This window comes from Sceloporus occidentalis, unplaced genomic scaffold (assembly GCF_023333645.1).
Source record: "Sceloporus occidentalis isolate IW3139 unplaced genomic scaffold, rSceOcc1.0.p SCAF_4, whole genome shotgun sequence".
Classification (NCBI taxonomy): domain Eukaryota; kingdom Metazoa; phylum Chordata; class Lepidosauria; order Squamata; family Phrynosomatidae; genus Sceloporus; species Sceloporus occidentalis.
In genome coordinates, this window is record NW_028316984.1 from 78571518 (window position 1) to 78595471 (window position 23954).

The 23954-nt window shown below is 47.7% G+C and overlaps 1 protein-coding gene across 1 annotated transcript in view; it reads left to right on the forward strand.

Annotated features, from left to right (window-relative positions):
• The first annotated feature begins 7797 nt into the window (after positions 1 to 7797).
• The window catches only part of IHH (Indian hedgehog signaling molecule), a 37156-nt gene continuing 20999 nt past the window's right edge, over positions 7798 to 23954 (forward strand). Inside the window, exon 1 of the mRNA XM_089520405.1 lies at positions 7798 to 8103. Coding sequence (XP_089376531.1) covers positions 7798 to 8103 — 306 coding nt within the window. The remainder of the gene's footprint in view (positions 8104 to 23954) is intronic.

Here is a 23954-nt window from a genome sequence, read left to right on the forward strand (position 1 = left end):
GAAAGAGCTGCCTGGATCCAAAACCCTGGCTAGTAGTGAGCAGGGTGACCAGGCGTCCCCCTTTTCCAGGACTTGTCTTCTATTTCCACCTTCTGCCCAGGAGGAATCCCAAAACATCCTCCATTTGGAGCAGGACTAAGAAGCATGCGTTGATAGTTATAGGAGTCTTGTGAGCTTTTGTTTTGCAATGCTCTACATTTTTCTCTGGAATGCCCTACATTTTGCGGTGCCTTATCCTCTTTTGTGGTTACAGCAAAGTATAGCAACATCCAAAAATCCACAAAACAGTGATACTTTTATCAGACCAACCAAAATGCACAAGCATGATCCAACTATGATAGGCTTTAGGGACTGTAACATAAGCTTTCATAGACCTGGTGCTTGCATCTGAGGAAGTAGACCAAATGTCTTACTGCACTACACTCTTATAGTGCTGCTATTCCACTAACTGCTCTGCCTGCCTCCTATTGCATTCTGGGATTAACAAAGGGCATTTAGAACTTTCAGCCAGATTGCTTTTAGGCCTCACTGAACTACAAACCCCAGAATGCAACAGGAGGCAGCCAGAGCAGTAAAAGTGGAATAGCAGCATTATAGGAGTGTAGTGCAGTAATCTCCCAAATTTTCCAAAGTTTATACTACAACTTCTTTTGCACAGTTAGTCTTAAAGATGCCGCAAGAGCCCTTTGCATATTGATTTTCCAAACTAACACAACTATGTTCTGAATTCAACCCCTTTAAGGGTCTGTGTTAAACCCGAAGAAGTTGACAGGATTGGAGGTTAAAGGCTGAGAAAGTCAAGGAGGAACTCTTGGTATCCCAAGAAAGTGTAGAAACCAAGCTGTGGATGTCTTTTACACCACACAGTTATTTCTGTTTCATGCCACTTTAACTGCCATGGCTCCTGGGATTTATAGTTTGGAGAGGGGGGTGAAGTGTCATGTCAATGAGAACTAAAGTTAGGCTTCTCCATGTATTTCCAGTTTCCATGTATGGCTATGAAAGCTGGACAGTAAAGAAAGAGGGTAGGAAGAAAAGCAACTTATCTGAAATGTGAAGTTGGAGAAGAGTTTTGTGGATACCATGGACAGCTAAAAAGACAAATAAATGGGTTCCAGAGCAAATCAAGCCTAATTCTCCCCAGAAACCATTTGGATATAAAATGAGAAGACATTGCTCACTAGAAAAAATGAGAATGCTTAGCAAAAGCAAAAGGCAGTAGGAAAAGAAGACCAAATTACAGATGGATAGACTCAATCAAGGAAGCCATGGCCCTGAGTCTGCAAGACCTGGTCACTGCTGTTGTGGACTTAGAAGTCATATGGTTGTCATAAATCAAAGTTGACTTGATGGCATCTAAAATCTGCAACAAGAGAGGGCACTTCGAATTCTCTGCCAGAGAGCTATAGTATATGTCACTGAACTATGATTCCAAAGGTACCCTGAGATGAGAGGAACTGAATATTAAATCAGTGTAACTCTTTAGTATTAATGCCCATGAGAATGTACTATAGTTCTGAAGAATTCTATAGCATTCAAAATACATTACTAAACTGCAAATCCCAGGGTGCCTCATGACACTTAAAGTGCTGTGAAATGACACAACTGTATAGTGTTGCTACATCCCCTAGGGCAGACGTGGGGAATCAACAGATCCCAGATCCTTTTGGATTATATCTCCCAGCATTCCTGATTGCCTGTGCTATTGCTGATGGGACCTGGAGTCCAGCAACATCTCTGCATGATTCCCATCCGTGTCATAAAGCAATGGGAGGGAAGAGGGAAGAGATTTTAAGGGACTGCTGAAGTGTAGAAGTCTCACTGCCCAGCCAGCCACCTTTTTTCTCTCTCCATCTCTGCCTGAGTTGTGCACATGGCTTGATGCTACGGGATTCTGGGATTTATAATTCTGTGAGATATTTAGCCTTCTCTGTCAGAGGGGTCTGGTGCCACAGAAAACAACAGATCCCCAGTGTCCATAGTATGGAGCCTGGCAGAACTATAGTACATTCTAATGGGCATTAATACTTTAATCCTCAGTTCCTCTCATCTCAGGATACCTTTGGAATCATAGTTCAGGGACACAGCTCTCTAATTCTAAAGAGCTATAATATATAGGGAATTCTAGGCACCCTCTCTTGTTGTTGATGACAGTGGTGTCAAACTGCATTAATTCTGCAGTGCAGATGCAGCCTAAAACTCTCCCCACTATACTACGTTGGCTGTGTGGCCTAGACTGGAGCACACTGCAACCCTAGGCACATCATAGGCAATTTCTGGTCCCAGAGGTAGCAACCAGAGCCCCATGAGAGTATAATGGGGCCAAGGGATAGGATTGGAGGACCATCTCAGGTTTACACTCCCTTTTTCCAATTGAACACATCTTTTCCCCATTTGCATTCCAACAGCAATGGCACCAATGCCCTCCTGCACCCTCTGATCTGTTCTTGCTTTGCACTGGGCTCTGCAAGTCACGTGCTCTCAGCCTCAGGGGAAGGCAATGGCAAACCTCCTCTGAACAAATCTTGCCAAGAAAACCCCATGATAGGTTCTCCTTAGTGTCACCATAAGTCAGAAATGACTTGAAGGGCACACAACATGCACACTGCTGCCAGGGCCATCACTAATGTTAGACAATGAAGCAACTGCCCCAGAGAGCAAATTTCAGATGCCAGGGAATGGTTAATAATTAAATTTGAAATTAATCATATTTTTATTAACAGAAAAGGGGAGAGGTGCTTGTGTGATGTTTTTGCCTCCTGGGCCTAAATCATTTGCCTTGTTTGGGGTTCATCCAGTGAGTCTTGTTTTCAGTGGGCCTGAGGCACCCTTTGTTGTTCTGCTTCAGGTAGCACATTGCACTGGGTCAGCCTGGCTGCAGCTTTCTGAACTAATGCGGGGTGGGGAGACTCTTCTAGCAGCTCTTCCACACTGCAGATATAAATCAATTTGACACCACTTTAACTGTCATGGAGAGGGTAGCTGGACACCTCCCTTCTTCCAATCAGCATGGGCTAGGGGGTAGGATGCTGAAGTGGGGTGGACATAAAACAATAGAAAACTCATCTCAATTTGTAATTCTATTAACCTAATTTTATATTGAACTGAAGTCTGAGCTGGACCTGTGTGAACCTGGTACCTGTCCCCTCCGTGATCCATTCACTGTGTAGTTCTTTCACACTACAGTTAAAAGCCATTATTCCACTTTAACACCCCTGGCTGCATCCTACTGAACCCTGGGGCTTGTAGTTTGGTTAGAGGTGCGTGGAGGTTTGAGTGTTGGACTACATCTCTGGAGACCAGGGTTCTGGTCTGAGCTTGGCCATGAAACCCACTGGCTGACCTTGGGGAAGTCACACTCTCTCAGCCTCAGGGCATGGCAATGGCAAACCCCCTCTGAAAAAACTTGCCAAGGAAACCCTATTCTAGGTTTGCCTTAGTGTTGCCATAAGTCATAAATGAACTGAAGACATGCAACAACATAACCTAAAGGCACCAGATCCTGTCTAATCTTGGAAGCTAAGCAGGGTCAGCCAAGGTTAATACTTGGATGGGAGACCACTGACAAATAACAGATGCTGTAGGCTATGTTTCAGAGGAAAGAACTGGCAAAAACCACCTCTGAGTAGCCTTTGCCTAAGAAAACCCTATGAAATTCATGGAGTTGCCATAAGTTGACAGATGATTTGAAGGCACACACCTGTTATTGTGGTGTGTCTTCAAGTAGTCTGTGACTTGGGGGTTTCTTGGCCAGATTTGTTCAGAGGGGGGTTGCCATTGCCTTCCCCTGAGGAGGCTGAGAGAGTGTGACTTCTTGCCCAAGGTCACCCAGTAGGTTTCATGGCCAAGTGGGGATTCAAACCCTGGTGTCCCTAAAAAGCAAGGATTCCTTAGGAGGTGGTCTGAGCATTCAAAATGGATTCGTAAGGCTATAGCTGAAAAGGTTGTTACTACTGATCTTACAGCTGCAGGCTCATGGTGCAGGTGACAGGGCGAAGAAGGGTGTAAGGAGGTTGACCAGACGTCCTCCTTTTCCCGGACGCGTCCTTCATTGACACCTTCTGCCCAGGAGGCATTCCAAAACGTCCTGCCTTTGGAGCATGACTAAGAAGCATGGAGTTCTTACATACAATAGCACTCACATTTCTATACCGCTTTATAATGCCAAGTAAGCACTCTATCAGCCTGTGATTACCAAAGTTTTGTCTCCAGGTGTTTTGGACTTCAGCTCCCAGAATTCCTGACGGCTGACCAAGCTGGCTGGGGCTTCTGGGAGCTGAAGTCCAAAACAGCTGGAGGACAACAATTTGGGAACCACAGCGAGTCTAAGCGGTTTACAAGTTTAGAGGCTTTGGATTTGGTCATGTCCTCCATGTGTTTTCTTTTTTCTTCTGGAATGTCCTCCAGTTTGCAGTGCCTTGTCCTCCTTTGTAGTGAGGACCTTTGGTTACCCTGGGTGCAAGGCACTGTCCATCAGGCTGGAGAGGGCTATATATCAGGGATGGGGGACCTTATTCCAGGTTTATGCAGTTTAGCTTCAGCCTCCTGGGTTGCAGAAACTCTGCCTGGCACCCAAGGGACTCTCGGGAAGAGCCACTTCAGGTCATGAGAGGTCTTTAAAATGATGATGATGATGATGATGATGATGATGATGATGATGATGATGATGATGAATTTATTTATGCATTTATTTATTTCCTTTGTTTGCCGCCTTTCTCCCAGAAGGGACCCAAGGCGGCTCACAGGTAAAATAATAGTAAGTAGAGAGATCTTGTAGCACCCTTGAGACTCACCTTTGCAACTGCTGCCAATTTCTTTCTTTCACTGAGTCTCTCTACGTGAAGAAAAAAGTTGGCAGCATGAGTTTCCCTAGACTTAAGTCTACTTCCTCAGATGCATTCGGTGTTGATGAGGATGATGATGATGAGGAGGAAGATGGAGATTCATCTGCTGAGACCCAGGCCTTCTTTGGGCTACAGCTTGTATGTTTGTCTTGTATGTTTGTTTGTTTGTTGTTGTTTTTGTTCTGTTTTTTTTAAATATTGCATTGAATTTAATACTTTTTTAAGGAGGGGAGGGTACCAGGGATTTTATGTTTTGTATTTTTAACTTTGTTAGCCGCCCTGATTGTTCTCAGAGGGGCGGGATACAAATAAATTTTATTATTATTATTATTATTATTATTATTATTATTATTATTATTATAGCTCCCATCATCCTCAGCCTCGCTGGTTGAGGGATGATGGGTGGTGTAGTCCACAGGCATCGGCCCAGCTTCTAGGTGGCAAAAGGAGGAGGAAGGGTGGCCAAGAGTTGGGGGCCAAGAGAGGTGGAAACAACGCGGAGAAGGAGGAGAGGCCGGGCCGCTGGGTGCCAGGGTGACCAGGCACGTCCTCCTTTTCCCGGACACGCCCTCCATTTCCACCTTCTGTCCAGGAGGCATTCCCAAACATCCTCCCTTTTTGGACCTAACTACAGAAGCATAGTTTTACATTTCTATGAGTGTATTTTTAAAGCTTTTATGTTGGACTGTCCTCCATTCCGCGGTGGCTGGTCCTCCCCCCTCCTTTGGCTGGGTCCAGTGCCGCCCTCCCTCCCTCCCTCCCTCCGTCGGCGCGGGGCCCTTTGCACACGCTCAGAGGCTCTGCCCCTTCAGCTGGGGCTGGGGCGGGCGTTGTGTTGACTTTGCCCGCTGGCAGGAGCCGCGAAGGGAAGCCCGGCCCAGGCGGCATTGTTGTCTCAGCCGGTTAATCAGATCCTCCGAGCCGCGCTGGAAAGACCGGGCCTCCCGCCGAACAATAGGGCCCCAGGAGGGGCAGGGGGCAGGCAAGGGGGCCGGTGGTTAAACTTCAACCAGCTCTGCCCTCCCGCCCAGCCTCAGCCAGGCAGACGGGCAGGGGGCCCTCGAGGCTCTCAAGACGGGCCCCGGGGCCAGGAAGGGCCCTGGACCCCTGGTTCTTCAGGGGGCACAGCTAACCTCCTTGATAGCACAAGGCCTGGCGAGGAAGAGAGAGGCTGGGCAGGCAGGGAAGTTCCTTTCCTTCCTTTCCTTTCCTTTGTATGCCGCCTTTCTTTCGGAAGAGACTCAAGAGCCCACCTAAGTTCCTTGACAGCGTAAGGCGTGCTGAGGAGAAGAGAGGCTGGGCAGGCAGGGAAGCTTTCTTTTCTTTTCTTTCTTAGTTCCTTTGTATGCCGTCTTTCTTCAAGAAGGGATCCAAGGCGGCTCACAGATTAGGGGAAAAAATCATTTCAAACCCTTTTAAGAACAATGCAAAGGTTTAATCACGGGGGTTGTCCCTTCAGTGAAGCGAAAGGGGATTCATTGAAGAATCAAGGGGTGAGAAGGGCCAGGTGACCAGACGCGTCCTCCCTTTCCCCTCCTTTTCCTCCAGGACGTGTCCTCCTCCATTCCTGCCTTCTGTCCAGGAGCAATTCCCCAATGTCCTCCCTTCAGGAGAAGCATGGGTTGACATTTCTATAGGAGAGGGTTTTGAAGCTTTGGTCTGAAAAAGGGTTTGAAGCGTTGGGTTGGGAACGTCCTCCTTTTTCTTCCCCCCTGGAGTGTCCTCCATTTTTGGAGGGGGTTTGCCCGGTCCTCCTTTGCGGGGAGGACACCCTGGGGGATGCCTTGGAGCACCCTTCGCCCTCTCCTCGCCCTCTTTGCTCTGGGAGCAGCCCCTGAGATCTCCCCCATGGAGGAAGCGCTGGGTGTTGGGTGTTGGGTGTGTTTTGGGGGCCACCTCCCGCTGACCAGAGGCCCTCACCGCAAAGGAGGACCAGGCACCGCAAAATGGAGGGCCTTCCAAGGGGGAAAATGCAGGCTATGATCCAACTCAAAGCTCCATGGGCTCCTTATAGGGATAGAAGAAGTCCCTGCTTCTTAGTCCTGCTCAAAGTGGAGGACGTCTTCGAACTTCCTCCTGGAGGGAAGGCTGGGATGTAAGAAACGTCCTGGAAAGGAGGACGCCGGGTCCCCAGCCAGGCTCTTCTTGGGGCCTCCTCCTCCTCCTGGCCCTTCGGGGCCCCTGCCTCCCTTTGGCTCCATCTCCCTCCGCAGCTGGAGAAGGGACGGGGCTGTTTCCCTTCGGTCTGCATCCGCACTGCAGAAATAACCCGCTTCCATCCCACTCGAACAGCTTTCGTAGCTTTCAGACCAGCCCGGTTGGAGTTTTGAACTCTGCCCTGGAAACCCACTCTGTGTGTGTGTGTGTGTGTGTGGATGGGCAAGTCACACTCTCTCAGCCTCAGAGGAGGGCAGGGGCAAGGCCCCTTTGAAGGACCGGGTCCCATGGGTCGGAAGGGACTGGAGGGCGCGCAGCCCCTGGCCCTGGAGTCCTTGCAGTTTAAGAAAGTGGTGTGGAAGCGGTTTCTGCCCGCGGTGAGGATGCCAGCAGGTGAGGCGGGCGGGGCGGGCTCTCCTTGCCTCCCTCCCTCCCTCCCTCCCTCCCTGGAAGAGTGTCAAGGGAGGAGGAGGAGGAGGAGGAAGAGGGAGGAGGAGGAGGAGGGCCGGGCGCGGGCTGGGTGCGGTCCTGGCGGTCCCCGGTCCCGGATCTCTTCCATTTCCCCTCTGCGGGGCTCACTCCTGCGCCGCCAGCCCAGAGCAGAGCACCACCACCAGCAGCAGCAGCAGCAGCAGGAGCAGGAGCTGGAGCCAAGGCAGAGCCGGGGCCGGAGGAGCAGCCACCTGCCCCCCGCATGGCCGCGGGCGAGGCTGCCCTGTGCCCGGTCCGCAGGCGCCGCCGCCGCCGCCGTGGCCCTCCTGGCCGCTGAGGGGGGCCGGGGCCGGGGCCGGGAGCCATGAGGGCGGGCCCGGGGCTGGCGCTGCTGGGGCTGGCGCTGCTGGCCTGGGCGGCGGCGCTGGTGCGGGGCTGCGGGCCCGGGAGGGTGGTGGGCAGCCGGCGGCGGCCTCCGCGGAAGCTGGTGCCGCTGGCCTACAAGCAGTTCAGCCCCAACGTCCCCGAGAAGACCCTGGGCGCCAGCGGCAGGTACGAGGGCAAGATCGCCCGCAACTCCGAGCGCTTCAAGGAGCTCACCCCCAACTACAACCCGGACATCATCTTCAAGGACGAGGAGAACACCGGCGCGGACCGGCTCATGACCCAGGTGGGCAGCCCCAGGGCACCGAGCACTAGGCACCGAGCCCGGGAACTCAGCATTAGGCACTAAGCACTCTAGGAGCCGGGCACTAAGTACTAGTCACTGAGCACTAGGCACTGGGCACCAAGCACCGGGAACTCAGGCATGGAACACTGGGCACTGGGTACTGGACACTGGGCACCAAGCACCGGGAACTGAGCATTAGGCACTGGACACTGAGCACCGGGCACTGAGTACTAGTCACTGAGCACTAGGAGCTGGGCACTGGGCACCAAGCACCAGGCACTTGAAACCGGGAAATGAATGAGACACTGAGCACTAGGCACCAGGAACTGGGGACTAGGCATTGGGCACCAGACACTGGGCATTGGACACCAAACACCGGGCACCTTGCACTGAGCGCTAGGCACTGAGTACTGGGTACTAAGCATTGGGTACTAGGTACCGGACACCGGGCACAGGGCACAGGGCACTGGCCACTAGGCACCGGGCACTGGGTACCAAATACCGGCCACACTGGCCATCAGGCACTGGGCAGTACGCACCGGGCACCAGACACTGGACACTGGGCACCGGGCGCTAGGTACCAGGCACCGGGCAGAGGCCGCCCCAGCGTCGCGCCCTGCCTCTTGGCTCCGCGGGGTGGGTTGGGCGGTGGGCACCCCTCTCCTCCTGGGCAGCCCGGAGGCCCCTTCCCCGAGGCTCCCTCCCTCTGGTGCCCCCTCCTCACCCACCCAGCTGCCCGGTGCTGAGCAGGGAGAAGGAAGGAAGGAAGGAAGGAAGGAAGGAAGGAAGGAAGGGGAACGAGAGGCTCCCTTTGGGCTGGGCACCTGCTGCTGAAGCCGGGCACCAGGGTGCCCGTCCCAGCTGTGGGCAGCACCTGCCTCCCTGGCTGCCTCCCTGGCTGCCGGTGCCTCCTCTGCGGAAGAAAGGAGAGCCGCTTGCGAGTCCGATGGGGCTAGTTTCTGCCCGGCCTAGGGGCTCTTCTTGGCGAGGAGCGTGCCCAGGTCCCCCTTTATTCCCTACACAACCTCCCCTCCCGCTCCCTGCCTCCTTCCCTCCGAGCTTGGCATCCCCTGCAAGCCCAAGGCAGCCGTTTTAGGGACGGGGAGGACAGGCGCTTCCTCCTGGGTCCCGATCCGGCAGATGCGCCTGGATCCAGTGGGCTGCCAAGGCTTCCCAGGGCGGGACAAGGCAGGAGGGGAGAAGGCTGAAATATTTGGGGGATCGCCTCTTCGTCCTCAAGTCTTAAAGGACAAAGATGCCTTCTCAGCTTCCTCTCTGCTTCTTCCTATCTCACAAATCACTGCCGAAGGAGAAGAATCACTCCCCTTATACCTTCAAAGACTGGGAAACGTCTGCGCTTGAGGCGCTGATCCTATATTCTCTTTCCTGGGATGGGATTGGGAGGACTGGGTGGTGCTGGCATCCGTGTCAAGATGTGCCAAATGCACCTGAGGAAGGAGACTGAAGTCTAGAGAAGCTCATGCTGCCAACCTCTTCCTTACAGTTAGCCTCAAAGGTGCCGCAAGCTCTCTCTGCAGACTGTCATTTGTAGACATGGGGACAGGGTTGCGCAGCACACCAGAGCCACTGCATGGCCTTAAAGGGCTGGTGAACCGGTTTAGAAGAATAACTGAGGTCCAAAACACACTGCAGAAATAATTCAGTTCGAGAATGCTTTAACTGCCCTGGTCCGGTAGTAGGAAATCCTGGGAATTGTAGTTTACTGTGGCCCCAGAGCTCTCTGACAGAGAAGGCTCAGTGTCTCACAAATACTACAGTCTCCAGGATCCCCTAGCATTGAGCCCAGGCAGTTAAAGCGGTTCCAAAGTGGATTATTATTGCAATGTGTTTTAGACCAGAGTCTTCTTTTATTACACTCATGGACACACTCTCTTTCTCTTTCTCTGAGAGAGCGAGGAGGAGGAGGAGGAAGAAGAAGAGGCACACATCACAACTTTAATGCAGAAACCTATGTACAGGTAGCAGTTGTTGTCATTGTCGTGTGCCTTCTTTTCTGACTCATGGCAACCTTAAGGTAAACCTGTCAGGCAGGATTTCTGGGCTGAGAGTGTGTGACTCGCCCAAGGCTGAGTGGAGACTCAAACCCTGGTCTCCAGGGTCGTAGTCCAATGCTCAGACCACTATAGGGAGCGGTATTCACCATGAAACAAAACCCCAAACCCAAAAGAGATATTGTGGTGATAGTTTTATTAAGCCAACCATAAGGTGCAAAAAGAGTTGTGCTACCTTTCAAAGCACACTGGTTTCTTCATCAGACAAAGAAAAAAGAAAAATCTGGTGGGGAACAGAAGGTGATCTTGTTGGCCTAACAAAAACTGATCACCGCAATGTGTATTTTAGATTCTGGGGGACAACAGATTCTTTCCCGGGAGGAACCTGGGGACTAAGGTCCAAAACACACTGCAGAAATCATCCAGTTTGAGACCGGTTTAACTGCCCTGGTTCAGTGCTAGGGAATGCTGGGATTTGTAGTGTTTGTGAGACATTGAGCCTTCTCTGCCAGATTGCTCTGGTGCCACAATAAACGACAGTTCTTAGGATTCCCTAGCACTGAGCCAGGGCAGTTAAAGAGGTCTCAAACTGGATGATTTCTGCAGTGTGTTTTGGACCTAAGACAGGATTTCATACTGGGATTTCCTCTCCATCCTTACCCAGCTCTCTACCAACTGGCTCCACATTGAGGGCATACTCTTTGAGGGGGGATGCATTTGGATATTGGATAGAACAGGAGGTGCATCTTCCAGCTGCCAAGAACAACCGGTGTCGGTTGGGTGCCATGCCTTCCTCAAAGGCAGGGAGAGTTCCTTTTTAAAGACTGTAACTCCCAGGAACCCAATAGCCACAAGATTCTGGCAGCTATACTCCAAAGAGTAACATTTCCAAGCTTGGACTTGAGGACTTTCACACCAGCTTACTCTGATATTTAATTTCCAGCTGTGAAGTCTTAGGATAAAAACATTCTGTCTTGGTTTACACAACTGTGGAGTAACTCATTTCCAGTAATATTTGAAGAAGATATTAGGCAGCAAGTCACTTTTCTAGGCTGTGCTCAAAGATGGGGCAGATATTGTTTTAAGCTGGGAGCAGGACCTTTAATTCCTTTCTCCTGCGCTTTGCCCTCTGGAGATACTCTTATTTTAGGGTGCATCTGCACTGTAAAATCAATGCAGTTTGAAACTGCTTTAACTGCAGTGGCTCAATGCCTTAGAATTCTGGGATTTGTAGTTTTGTAAGATATTTAGCCTTCTCTGACAGAGAGCTCTGATGTCCACAACAACCAATCCTATACTTCCATAGGATGGGGCCATGAGAGTTAAAGCAGTGTCAAACTGCATTAATTCTGCAGTGTGGCAGCAGCCTTGTCTCTCAATCAGACAATTTTCTCCCTCTAGAAACAATTTTGGCCCCTGTCTTTCCTCTGACCCTTTAATCATTGGAGGACTCATTTTATCCAGAGATCAAATTACAGATTTTCCTATTGGCTTATTTGCCCCAAAGTACCACAAGTAGCTATTCCAGAGTAGGCAGACTGCCACTTGTAGATCAGCAATGCTATCCTATATCTTACTCGGATGTACATTCCACTATGTTCAATGGGACTTGCTCCCTGTTTAGTGTGTTCAGATCTGCACCATTACAGTGTGATCCTAAATGGTTCTATTCACAAGTAAATCTCATCAGGTTTAGTGGGGCTCCCTTTATTTTAAGTATGTATAGGATCTCAGGCTTCATGTGATGTCCTAGGAATCCTCTGAGCAGGTTGTTCAGCAGGCTGGATGCTTTGGGGGGTATAGTCACACCCAAATACTGGACATGAGAATGGGAGAAACCAACATTTTGGATAATTGTACTAGAAGGAAAGCCATACTTTGAAAATGACCAATATTTTTTTTAAAAAAAGAGTTCCTTTACTTATCATGAACACAGAAGAAGTTGGAGAAAGGAACGGTGTATGCAGCCGACATGGACTTCTAGCCTGAAAGGCTTGATAATAAAATGTAAATTTTTTAAAAATAGACATATACAAGAAATGCCTGTCTGAATCAGACCAAAATTGATCAAGCTCAGCATTCTTTGCAAAAATCCCCATGGGGTTAGGCTAGATGGCTGGTCTGCCAGAAACTGGTCAGTGGCCTATTGATAGATTGTGGCCAGTGGTGGCTGCTAGCTACCAGAGGGAAACGCTCTTAATTTTGGATTGCAAAGGCTGTTTTGTCTCTCTTATTATCAGATTAGCAACAAGCAGAGGCTATTTTTGCTGTGCACTGTTTGTGAATACTGCATATGTGCACTTTCAAGCTGCCTGTTGACTTATGCTGACCTCATGAATTTTTCATATTTGTTGTATGCCTTCAAGTCACTTCCAACTTATGGTGAATGTAAGGCAAAGCTATGATTGGGTTTTCTTGACAAGTTTGCTCTTGCCCTCCTCTGAGGCTAAGACAGTGTGACTTGCCCAAGTGGGATCCCATGGCCAAATGGGGAGTTGAACCCTGGTCTCCCAGACACCATACCATGCTGGCTCTATTTTTCATACTACCAGGCTGGAGGGAACACTAGCTTGATGTAATAGGTTGTTTCTCATGTCCTTCTAAGGCAGGACAGGACAATGTGGGTTATCTAGTTCTTGCTGGAGTACAGATCTCATCATTCATGACCATTGGTTCTGCAGAATGATGAGAGTTACCATTTGCCAACCTGCGGAGGGAGATGTATTGCCCATCACCTTTCTAATGTTATTCCTACTCAGTTAACCTGTAATAAAAGAAAAATGCAGCATAAGGTCAGATGACATGATGGAGCTTGAGTGCCAGCATAGCAGGACTGTTCAAAGTGTACTGTGCCAGAAGTACCTGTAGGACAAGGAATAGGCATAGCCTGGTAAAACACGCCCAGAGGACACAAGTGAGCCAAGCATACTGCACAAATCAAACAGGAGTCAAAACTCAACTCAGGGAGTCCCCAGCCAGTCTGATCTTGGGTAGGGAAAATAACTTCCCAAGCCCACCAGCTGAACTCTTGCTTCTTCCCAGTGTGGCTTTGTACAATCAGGAGGGCTGCTCTGAGGATGTAGACCTAGGAACTCAGCAACACTTTTCTGAGGAGTGGCTGACTAGTTAGTTAAATCCCATTGACGTTACTTAAATGTGCTCTGTGTAGTGGTGGAGTGGGGTGGCTCTGAAGAATGCTGAAAGCTACATCCAGGCTATTGATCAGGGCTGGTTAAAGGAAGCCCACAACATCCTTGTTACAACATCTCCACTGGCTTACCACTTTGTTTCCAAGCACAATTTGAAATGGTGGTTCTCACCTACAAAGCCCTATATGGCTTGTGTCCAAAGACTGATTGAGCTCCAAAGCCTTTGGGAGGAGTCCCTTCCCTTAGTCCTGCCACCCTAACAAGCATGTCTGGTGGGAACATGGGAGAGGACCTTTTAAGTGGAGACCCTGGCTCTAGAACTCTCTTCCTAGCTAGACTGCTCTCGCATTGCTTTCCTTCCACCAAGCTATTCCCACAGACTGTTGGGAAACTAACTAAAGGGGGGTTTAATAGTGTGCTGTTCTGCTGATCTTTATTTTTATTTTCATCGGCTATGCTTTCATTGGTTTTAATTGTATTATTTTATTATATTTTTAGCAATTTCTTCTTGTTATGTTTTTACTTAAGCGTTTTTAGTTGTTTTCTTGTTCTTGTGTACCTTAAAATCATTTCTGATTTATGATGACCCTAAGGCAAAAAACTATCACAGGGTTTTCTTGGCACGATTTGTTCAGAGAACAAGTGTGCCTTTGCCTTCCTCTGAGGCTGAAGGAGTGTGACTTGCCCAAGGTCACCCAGTGGATTTCATGGCTAAGCAAGGAATCGAACCCTGATCTCCAAAATCATAGCCCAACACTCAAACCACTAATCCCATACTGGTTCTGGCTCTCTAATAATCATAATAATCATAATCATAATACCACTGCTTTTTTAAAAACAGAGTGCAATTCAATCTCTCCATATGGATCCAAAAGACCTTAATAATTTCAGATCAGTGGCCAGTATTGCAAGTGACTGAGAAAAAAGGTGATTATCAATTTGGTGGATGATACTGAGTATCTGGAATCAATTCCATGGGGTTCAGACCTGGTTTTGGAAGGAAGGTTGCTTGCATCATGCTAGGGAGTGACCTTTACTAGAAGATGCCTGTGCACACATCCCTGTGGTTCTCTTGGTGACTTTCACAATTATTGGGAAGGTTGTCTGACTTGAGTGTTGGCAGGTATTGTTTTTTCAGTGGCTCTTCTCCTCTATGAACCCCTGAATCCTGACGCTGGAGGATGCTTGCTTTGTTCTGTGGAGACTCCTTTTGCTCTCTCTTCCCTCTAATCTCTAGACCAACCCACTTGTCTGAACTCTGGAGGGAATGAAGTGAGGTGTCCTAGTATGTGGATGTCTCTCCAGTTCACTGGATGTAGGTGAGGCTATGACTTTCCTGATCTTGGACTCTGTAATGGGCTGGATGAAGGCCAAAGTGAGACTGAATCCTTAGAAGGCAGAGATACTCTCTGTAGGTAGTTCCTTTTTGAGGTGAAGTGGGGTTCAACCCTGCTCTAAGTGGAGTTGCACAGACTCTCCTGGAAGGAGCTGATTCATATATGGGGTGAAGTAGCATTCTCATAGATCCCATTCTGTCCTAAAAGGTCCAAGTAGCTTTGGTAATACAGAACACCTTTTGTCAATCATGCTTTGGGGCCACTTGAGCACAGACAACATGATTGCAACTATCCATACAGTGGCTGCCTCATAGTTGCAGTACTGCAGTGTGTTGCATGTGTATGATGCCCTTTGAAAGCAGTCCAAACACTTCACATTAATGCAGAAGACATTAGTGAGGCTACACACTGGAACCATCCCATTTTAGACATCTTATTTCAATTGCACAGAATTTCCCAGGAACTGCAGAAGGTGCCCATACCCTGAACATTGTAGGCACCTAGACGCCCAGTTAAAATCTTCTTATTTTGGCAAATATTTAAACTTCAGTTTCTTGCTTGTGTTGTCAGTTTCAGTGTTGATGTTTTAATAACTTAATAATTTAATTACTGTTTTGGATATTTATTGTATTCAGTTTTTAATATTGTAAGAGGCCCCAAGGACATTTACAAGCTGGGTGATATGATAAGGCAAAATAGATACATGTTTAAAGTTTCATAGTTCAATCTTATGAAAGTTTACTTGGAAGTAAATTACACTGAACTTCACCTGAGGAAGTCTACAAAAGCTTATGCTACAACTTCTTTCACTCAGGCCGCATCCGCATCCAGACTGCAAAAATAATCCAGTTTGACACTACTTTAACTGCCAAGGCTCAATGCTATAGAATTTTGGGAATTGCAGTTTTGTGAGACATTTAACCTTCTCTGTCAGATAGCTCTGGTGCCACAACAAACTACAGTTCCCAGAATTTCATAGTATTGCACCATGGAAGTTAAAGTGATGTCAAACTGGATTACTTCTGCAGTGCGGATGCAGCCACAGTTAATCATATAGGTGCTTCAAGATCCCTCTGTAAACTGAACTTCATGAGACTTCCTTCCTGTGGGAAGTACATATAGCAGTCCTAGGCAAAAAATAATAAAATAAAACGAATTGTTTGGAAATACTGCTGTCTCCTTTTTGCTTGATACACCAGTATGGACTACAACTCCCAAAATCCACAACCAGCATGGCCATGGGATTCTGGGAGCTCCAGCCCTAAAAGTAACTTTTTACGCTTGGGCTCTGAGGCTTTCACAGCAGCTGACACTGTTTCATTTCTAGTTGTCCACCCCTAGGGTAGGGGAAAAACTACCTTACACATATTTACACAACTGTGATCCCGTATAGAGTTACTCAAGAGTAACAGTTCCACTGAGATTGGGACAACATAATGTGAATGCCTTCCAATCCATATTAATACAGTATCTAGGATAATACTTAGGGGAAAGAATCAGAAACAGGATGGGGATGTTTAGATCCCTTCCCAAGTTTTTTCTTTTCTTTCTCTAGATTGGGCTCAGGATCACATTGCTCTTCAGTGCTGTTGTGCTACAACATCTAGCATTCCTCACCAGCGATGATTAAGGCTATAGCTGCTGAAATTTACAGACCAACATCTTCTAGAGGCCTGCATGATACCCACCCAGTTCAAAATATAGGTGGACACCACCAGGAAAAATTTGCCTGGGTGAAAGAGTTGCAAGGGAGGCACAGTTAGCTAAGGGAGAGTTAAATATTCTCCCTGCTGCTTACTGATTCTCTCTTGCAAAACCCTCTACTGATATATTATCATTATATGCAAATAGTATTATGGAAACATCAGGTTTCCTAACATAACATGCCATTCGGCTGCTCTGACTTCAGTGGGCTTTACTGTATAGGAAGTATGATTATGATTGAAGCCATGTAGCACAAGTTTCTACATATTTACTTATGTTCACTGTGTTCAAATATAGTTTACTCCCAGGGAAGTGTGGCTAGGCGTGCACCCTTCATTTCCTTGTTGTACTCATGGTAGAATGATGCCCTGACTTTTAAGTAAGATATATGGTCAGATCATTTGTTAACAGGGCTTCACTGTGTTTATTAATAGAGATTTAGATAATGGTTTATTGCTGGCATAATAAAGATAGGATCATCCATATGTACTCTAAGACTTAGGGGTTGTCTACACTATGATAAAAACCCCCACTCACTTAAAATTGGTGTCCATCCGAACAAATGACCTTCTGACCAATTTGTTGTGGTGTCTGGGGGGCTTTTAGGCTGTTTTTCTAGTTATTGATCCTTCCATCCTTCCCAGACTGTCGTTTTGGGCTAAAAAAGGATTGTGTCCCAGAAGTTTTCATTGCCAGCATGTCATCTTTTAAATAGGCCGTGGCCTCCCTCAGAACCAACCCATTTTTCAAATCCAAAAACTGACTTCTGTCCCAATCCTCATTTTGTTTTATATTTTAAATAATTTCTGAAGTCCCTGAAGGGTTGAGGGATAGAAAATTGGCTCTGAGATATGCCACAGTTGTCCACCTCTATTGTCTGAGTAAGGAGCTCATTGACTGTAGAGTTTATATAAACCCTGCAAAGAATAAAATAGATCTAGATTCCTACTGGGAGGATTCTACTGTGCTATGGCTTGTGGGCTGCTTGTTCTAAAGCATTTTCTTAGATCCTCAGAGCAAGAGCTGAAACATCTTGAAGAGTGTCTCTTTGAGCCTCCACCAGGCTGGGCTCCAGTTTCCATGGGCTGGATTAGGCCAAAGAGTGTAGCTTTGGGCTTTGCCATCCAAATAAAAAAGTTGTCCCTCCATCAAACTTGGCACAGGTCAAGCATATTTGAATTAGTGTATTCTCCCATACAAACTAGTCCATGTTTTCAGATCTTCTGTTGGTTGTTGTTAACTGCCTTCGAGTCAGCCCTGACTCATGGCAACCCTATGGATGAGACATCTCCAAGACCCCTTGTCCTTGACCTCTCTGCTTAGGTCCTGTAAATTCATGCCCGTGGCCTCCCTAATTGAGTCTATCCATCTGACATGTGGTCTTCCTCTCTTTTTACTACCTTCTACCTTTCTAGCGTTATTGTCTTTTCTAATGAGTCATGATGTGGCCAAAGTACAGCAGCCTCAATTTCATCATCTTGGCTTCCAGCAAGATTTCAGGCTTGATCCGTTCAAGGACCCATTTGTTTGTCTTTTTGGCTGTCCATGGTATTCTCATCACTCTTCTCCAGCATTACATCTCGAATGAATTTATTTTGTTCCTATCCGCTTTCTTCACTGTCCACCTCCTACATGGGGCAACCCTTGTACCAAACTCGGAAGCTGCAATTGGTGCAGAACATGGCAGCCAGATTGGTCGCTGGTAGCTCCAGGTCGGACCATATAACACCTATTTTAAAAGACCTTCACTGGCTGCCTATTCGCTTCCGAGCTCAATACAAGGTGTTGGTTTTGACCTATAAAGCCCTAAATGGCTTGGGCCCAGGGTACTTGGAGGACCGCCTCTCCCCATATAATCCACCCCACACACTCAGAACATCCGGGACTAAATTGTTGGAGGTCCCTAGGTCTAACCTTACCCGGACCTCACAGAGGGCTTTTACTACTGCTGCCCCTTTACTTTGGAATAAGCTCCCTGCAGAGCTTCGCTCCGCCACCTCATTAGCTGTTTTTAAAAAACAGCTGAAAACATATCTATTCCGGCTGGCCTTCCCACCTTAATTTGTTTGTCTATTCTTCCTGCCCCTTTTTTCCCTTCTGACCCTGGATCGATGGAACTTTTTTGCATTTTTCTTCTGCCCCTGATATGTGTATTTTCCTATTTTACTGTTTCCTGTTCCTGTTTTTTGTAGTAATGATTTTAACTGTTATATTGAATTTTTAATCCTGTATTGAAATGTTTTTATAAATTTTGTAAGCCGCCCTGATCATTTCCATGGAAGGGCGGGGTAGAAATAAAATTTATTATTTATTATTATTACATGGTGATGGGGAAAACAATGGTTTGGACAATTCAACTTTCTTTACTCTTTAGGATCTTGACTAGTTCTTCCATAGCTGCCCTTCCCATTCCTAGCCTTTTTATTTTTTATTCTGATCAACGTTTGATCCAAGGTATGGGAATTCTTTAACTATTTTGATTTCCTCATTGCCTAGGTTGTAGTTCTTCAGTGGTCATTATTTTTTATTTCTTTATGTTCATCAGTAAGCCTGCCTTTGCACTCCTTCTTTGACCTTCCTTAGTAATTGTTGCAAGTCTATGATACTTTCCACTAGTAATATGGTGTAAACCACATATCTTATATTGTTGATATTCCTTCCTTCTATCTTCACTCCTCCATCTTCTAAGTCTAAACCTGCTCTTTGTATATTTACCTCATATAAGTTGAACAGGTACTAGGAAAGTCCTTTTCGCTCTCCCACAGGTACATGTGGTGGGAACATGGGAGAGGGTCTTCTCAGTGGCTGCTCCTAGAGTCTAGACCTCAATTTCCAGAGAGGTTAACCTGGCACCCTCCTTGTGTCTTTCCGCAGGCTTGTAAATTTTGTTTGTTTCAGCAGGCATTGGGAGATTGATTACTACATATCCTGCCTAATGAATTAAATAAGTAATTAAATCATTGATTGATTTCACACTAAGAGTGTTTCACAAGAAGTGTTATCCAAAAACACTAAGAGCATTTTTGTAAACCCTGCTGTTTTGTAAGATTAGCGGGCTTTACAAAAAATGATCAAGATGTGATATAAGTTAGAAATACTGTATTTTATAATGTAAGCAAGTTTTTCTTCTCTTCACCACCTTGCAATACTTACATCAACATGGTCATCTCAAGACTGGCAAGCACCTTTGAAGAGGTAGGAGCTGAGGAGTACAGGAAGACTTGGGTCCATTTAATGCTTTGGAATGAACACTTAGTGCCACTTGCACTAAGTGTTCATTCCAAAGAGAGGGCAGCTAATGTGGAATGATCACAGTGATCTAAAACAGTGGTCTCTGTGCCGTCTTGCAAGTTCTTGTTCTCACACCAACCAGCTGTATCAGAGCTTGTAGTAGTTATTTCTCTAGACTATTTTTCTCTGAATCCCTGAGCCATCTGGCTGGAAGACTCTAGAAACTAAAACCATTCTTCACTTTGCTACTGGATAGGGCCTGCTTTTCTCTCTTTCCATCCATCCATCCTGCCCTCCCCCAACCACAGCCGCCATTCCTCAATTTCCCCCTTCTCCCCACAGGCCAGGGTCGTTGGGAGGGTATTTGAGCAAGGTGAGTGCTGCTGAGAAACATTGTGGAGATGTTGACACAAGCATGACTGAGATGCTTACACAGTGGACGATTCCCTCTTGTAAATTCCACAAGGCTTGCCTGCTGCTGGAGCAGGAAACTGGGATGGTGACACTAAGGGTGGGGAGGAGGGGTGGTGTGGGACCTCAAGTTATGTAGGGCTCTTTGGTATCACCGGGGAAATGCCTGTGGGCGCCAGGAATGCAGATAAGGAGGAGGCTCTGTGTCCTTCTTGGTCAGCAGGGTTGGTTTGCTTGCCTGCCTGCCTGCCTGCTTTTGGATTATGATCCAGGTGAGGCTCCAGAATTAAACCAGAGGCCTCCCTGAATCAGCACTCTTGCCTGGTGTCACTGGGGTATCTACCTGGCTAAAGTGTGCCAAGGTGAGCCAAATCAAGCAGTAGGCAGGTAAGCTTTGCCCATGGCATGCTCAGGGCCTGAGCAAGACATTTTGTTGCCTGAGGCAGAGCAGCACACAACACTCCACCCACTTATGCCAAAGTGCATCAAACCCAAAGTCAGCCCATGAGATGCATGGGGCCACAGTAAAAAAAAAAAGCACTCGTAGCAGCAATAACAACAATAATAGATACAAAACTGTCATTCTGTAATTACAAAAAAAAATGAATATATTAATAAAATTACAAAAAGTGGCACAGCTTGGAACATGTTCCATTATCTGATGTCATCTCACTAATTCTTAGATTCTTGGATAGAATCTGAATAATAAATGGTCCAAAACTCCAGTCTTTAATACTTGGTGAACTATGAAACTAATTAATAATAATGATAGTTTGCTACCCTTCTTGATATCCAAAAAGTGAGTGCTTGGGGCCAATGCCTCCCCTCCTCTGCCAATAATAAGGTTGGTCCATGGCCAGGACTCCCCCCTAGGAAATATCCCATAATTGTCCTTGGTAACAGGCCTTGGGAGCTCTGTGATTCCCAACAGGGCTCCCATTACAGAGAATATGCCAGAGGTATATAACTAGCATGTTATAATAAATAAATCAATAAGGGAGTCTCTATCCCACTTTAGACCTGAAGCCCATAAAGTGGCATATGGTGAAAGGAACAGCTATGTCCTTTTATTAACACATTGCCTGCTGTTCCTGGTTCTCTCTTTGTGTCAGTAGTTTAGGAAAGTTCCTTTTTGGAAGGTTGCAACTCCCAGAATCTTCCTAATGGCCTTGCTGGAATTATGGAAGCTGTAGTCCAAAAAAGTACTTTCCCATTGGATCATTGCAGGTTCACATAATGAGGGATGTCAACCTTTAATATTTCCTGTCAGATGATATTATTCATCACATTGTTCCATGCAGTCCCTTTTTCTTCAGTCATTCTAGAGATGTGTGTGTGTGTGTGTGTGAGAGAGAGAGAGAGAGAGTGAGTGTGAGAGAGACAATATCAGGGCAGCTTTCAGTAAGGAGCTTGCCTCCCACTTCCTTCCTCTCCATTTCTGGGTGCTTGTCATTACTTGAAGGAAGGAAACTTTTTATATATGCAAATTCATCTATATATTACCCAGGGATGCCAAAATGCAAACTGTGGACTGCATGTTTCTTCCAAACCCCTTTGTGCAGCTCACACTTAAAAAACAACTCAGAGAAAGAGGTTTGCTGCCATGGCCCAACTAGAAATATAGGTTGCCACTTAGTGGTTTGTGCAGATTTGACTACCAGGAGAAGAGGGTATGAATCTCCATTCAGCCTTTGAAAGCCACTAGGTGACCACTGGAAAAATCACACTCTCTCGGTCTCATAGGAAAGCAATGGAACCCCCTATACATCTTGTCAATAAATACCTATAAGAATGGGTTGTCACAAGTTAGAGTCAGCCCTGAGGCATATAGCAAAAATAACAATGCTAAACTTATGAAGATTGTTGCACGAAGTAACTGATCATGGGATGTCTCTCACATTCCTTCCAACGCGTCACAGATGAAAACCAGGACATTCATGGCCAAGCAACATCAGAATGTAGCTCAGGGGTCGGCAACCTACGGCCCACAGGCCGCATCCGGCCCGCCAAGGCCTTAGCACCAGCCTCAGCCCGGTCCTGCCGCCGATTGCCGCTGATTGGCGGGCCGCCCCCCTGGCCTCCCTGACAGCCTTTCCTCCGCCAGACTTCTCTCTCCGGAGGGAGGTCTGGAGGAAGAAGGGCCCCTGAGGGAGCCCAGGGCCAGGCGGGCCGCCGTCCTGGGCCCCCTGACGGCCTTTCCTCCGCCAGACCTCTCCGGAGGGAGGTCTGGCGGAGGAAGGATCCCTGAGGGAGCCCAGGGCCTGGTGGGCCATCGTCCTGGGCTCCCTGACGGCCTTTCCTCTGCCAGACCTCTCTCTCGGGAGGGAGGTCTGGTGGAGGAAAGGCCCCTGAGGGAGCCCAGGGCCAGGCGGGCCGCCATCCTGGGCTCCCTGACGGCCTTTCCTCCGCCAGACCTCTCCGGAGGGAGGTCTGGCGGAGGAAGGATCCCTGAGGGAGCCCGGGGCCTGGTGGGCCACCGTCCTGGGCTCCCTGGCGGCCTTTCCTCCACCAGACCTCTCTCTCCGGAGGGAGGTCTGGTGGAGGAAAGGCCCCTGAGGGAGCCCAGGGCCTGGCGGGCCGCCCCCCTGGCCTCCCTGGTGGCCTTTCCTCCGCCAGACCTCTCTCTCCGGAGGGAGGTCATTTTTAAAAAAATATTTAATTATTTATTTTTTGGCTTCGGCCCCCCAGTTGCCTGAGGGACAGCAACCCGGCACCCGGCTCAAAAAGGTTGCCTACCCCTGATGTAGCTGATAAGATTTATTAATGAGAAACCACACACAAATTAGGAGAGGCTGTAGCACTTTCCTTTTGCTTGAGACTTCTGGGAAGGGTAAAATTCCACTCCCTTCTCTCATCCTGAACTGACTTAGTGCAAACTACTTGTGAACTGTGAACTCAGTTTGCAACAACTGAAGTAAGCTGAGGACAAAGGGGGAAAGCGTAGGGGGAGGAGAGAGAAACTGGGCCATGTTAGAACAGCTGAAAAAGTGGGATGAAAGATTGTCCTTGTCAAATAGAGACAGCTGGAAGGTATACTCTCAATGAAACACAAGCACACACAAACAGCAGCATGATATCCAAGCAGAAGCAAAACTGCAGTAAATCCCCCCCCCCCCCCGCTTTCTCCTCCTATGATTCCAAGGGGACCAGTGAATGCAGGGAAGGAGGGGATCTAGAGCATGCTGGGGTTCAAAAGAACAGCAGCACCTGAGCATTGACAAAGGGTGGGGTCCCTGCTCAGTTTTAGAGTGTGCCTCCCCACTTCCTTTTGCTCTCCTCTTCCCTCTTGGTTTCTTACTGCTCTTGAGTGAGTTTCATTAAGTCCAAGGGTCCCCATTTCCCTGGGCAACGGGATTCCACCCACCTGCCCTTATCGTTCCATCTTTCTCAAGAATTTCAGTCTCTGTTTGCTCGGGGTGCCTGAGCTCAGATAAGGCCCAGCCATGGCTGCCTCACCTTTCTCCACCCACTGTGGCTTCCTTTTCCTTGCTCCTTGAGCCAAAGTCTGGCAGTGCTATGCTTGGCCTGCTGGGAGCCATCGTAAGACCAAACCCAGCCTCATCTCTTTTAGATATCTCTTTCTGAACAAGTGTGTCTTGTGCTTGGTCTGCTGTAGATCTTTAATTCCCACCCCCATCCCCACCAACAGATGTGATGGGAAAAGGGTTCTAGTTCTCATATACAAGAGGCCAGTTCTCTCTGTACAGTTCTCTTTGTATTGTAGTGGCTCCGTTGTAAGGAGATTTGGAATTTAGTGAGATACTTGGAATTGTCTCTGCTAGGGAGCTCAAATGCTAGTATACTAAGTGTGGGAATCATGCAGACTTCCAGACCTTCCATCATCCAAGCACCACAACTTCCAGCATCCCTAGCCTATGTAACCCAATAAAGACAAATGCTGCAAGTTGAAGTTTAAACTACATCTGGAGGTCCCCTCATTTCTCACTCCTGGTCTAAAGTGAATTGCTAGTACCTCATGAAACTGCCAATCCCAGAAATCCATAGGG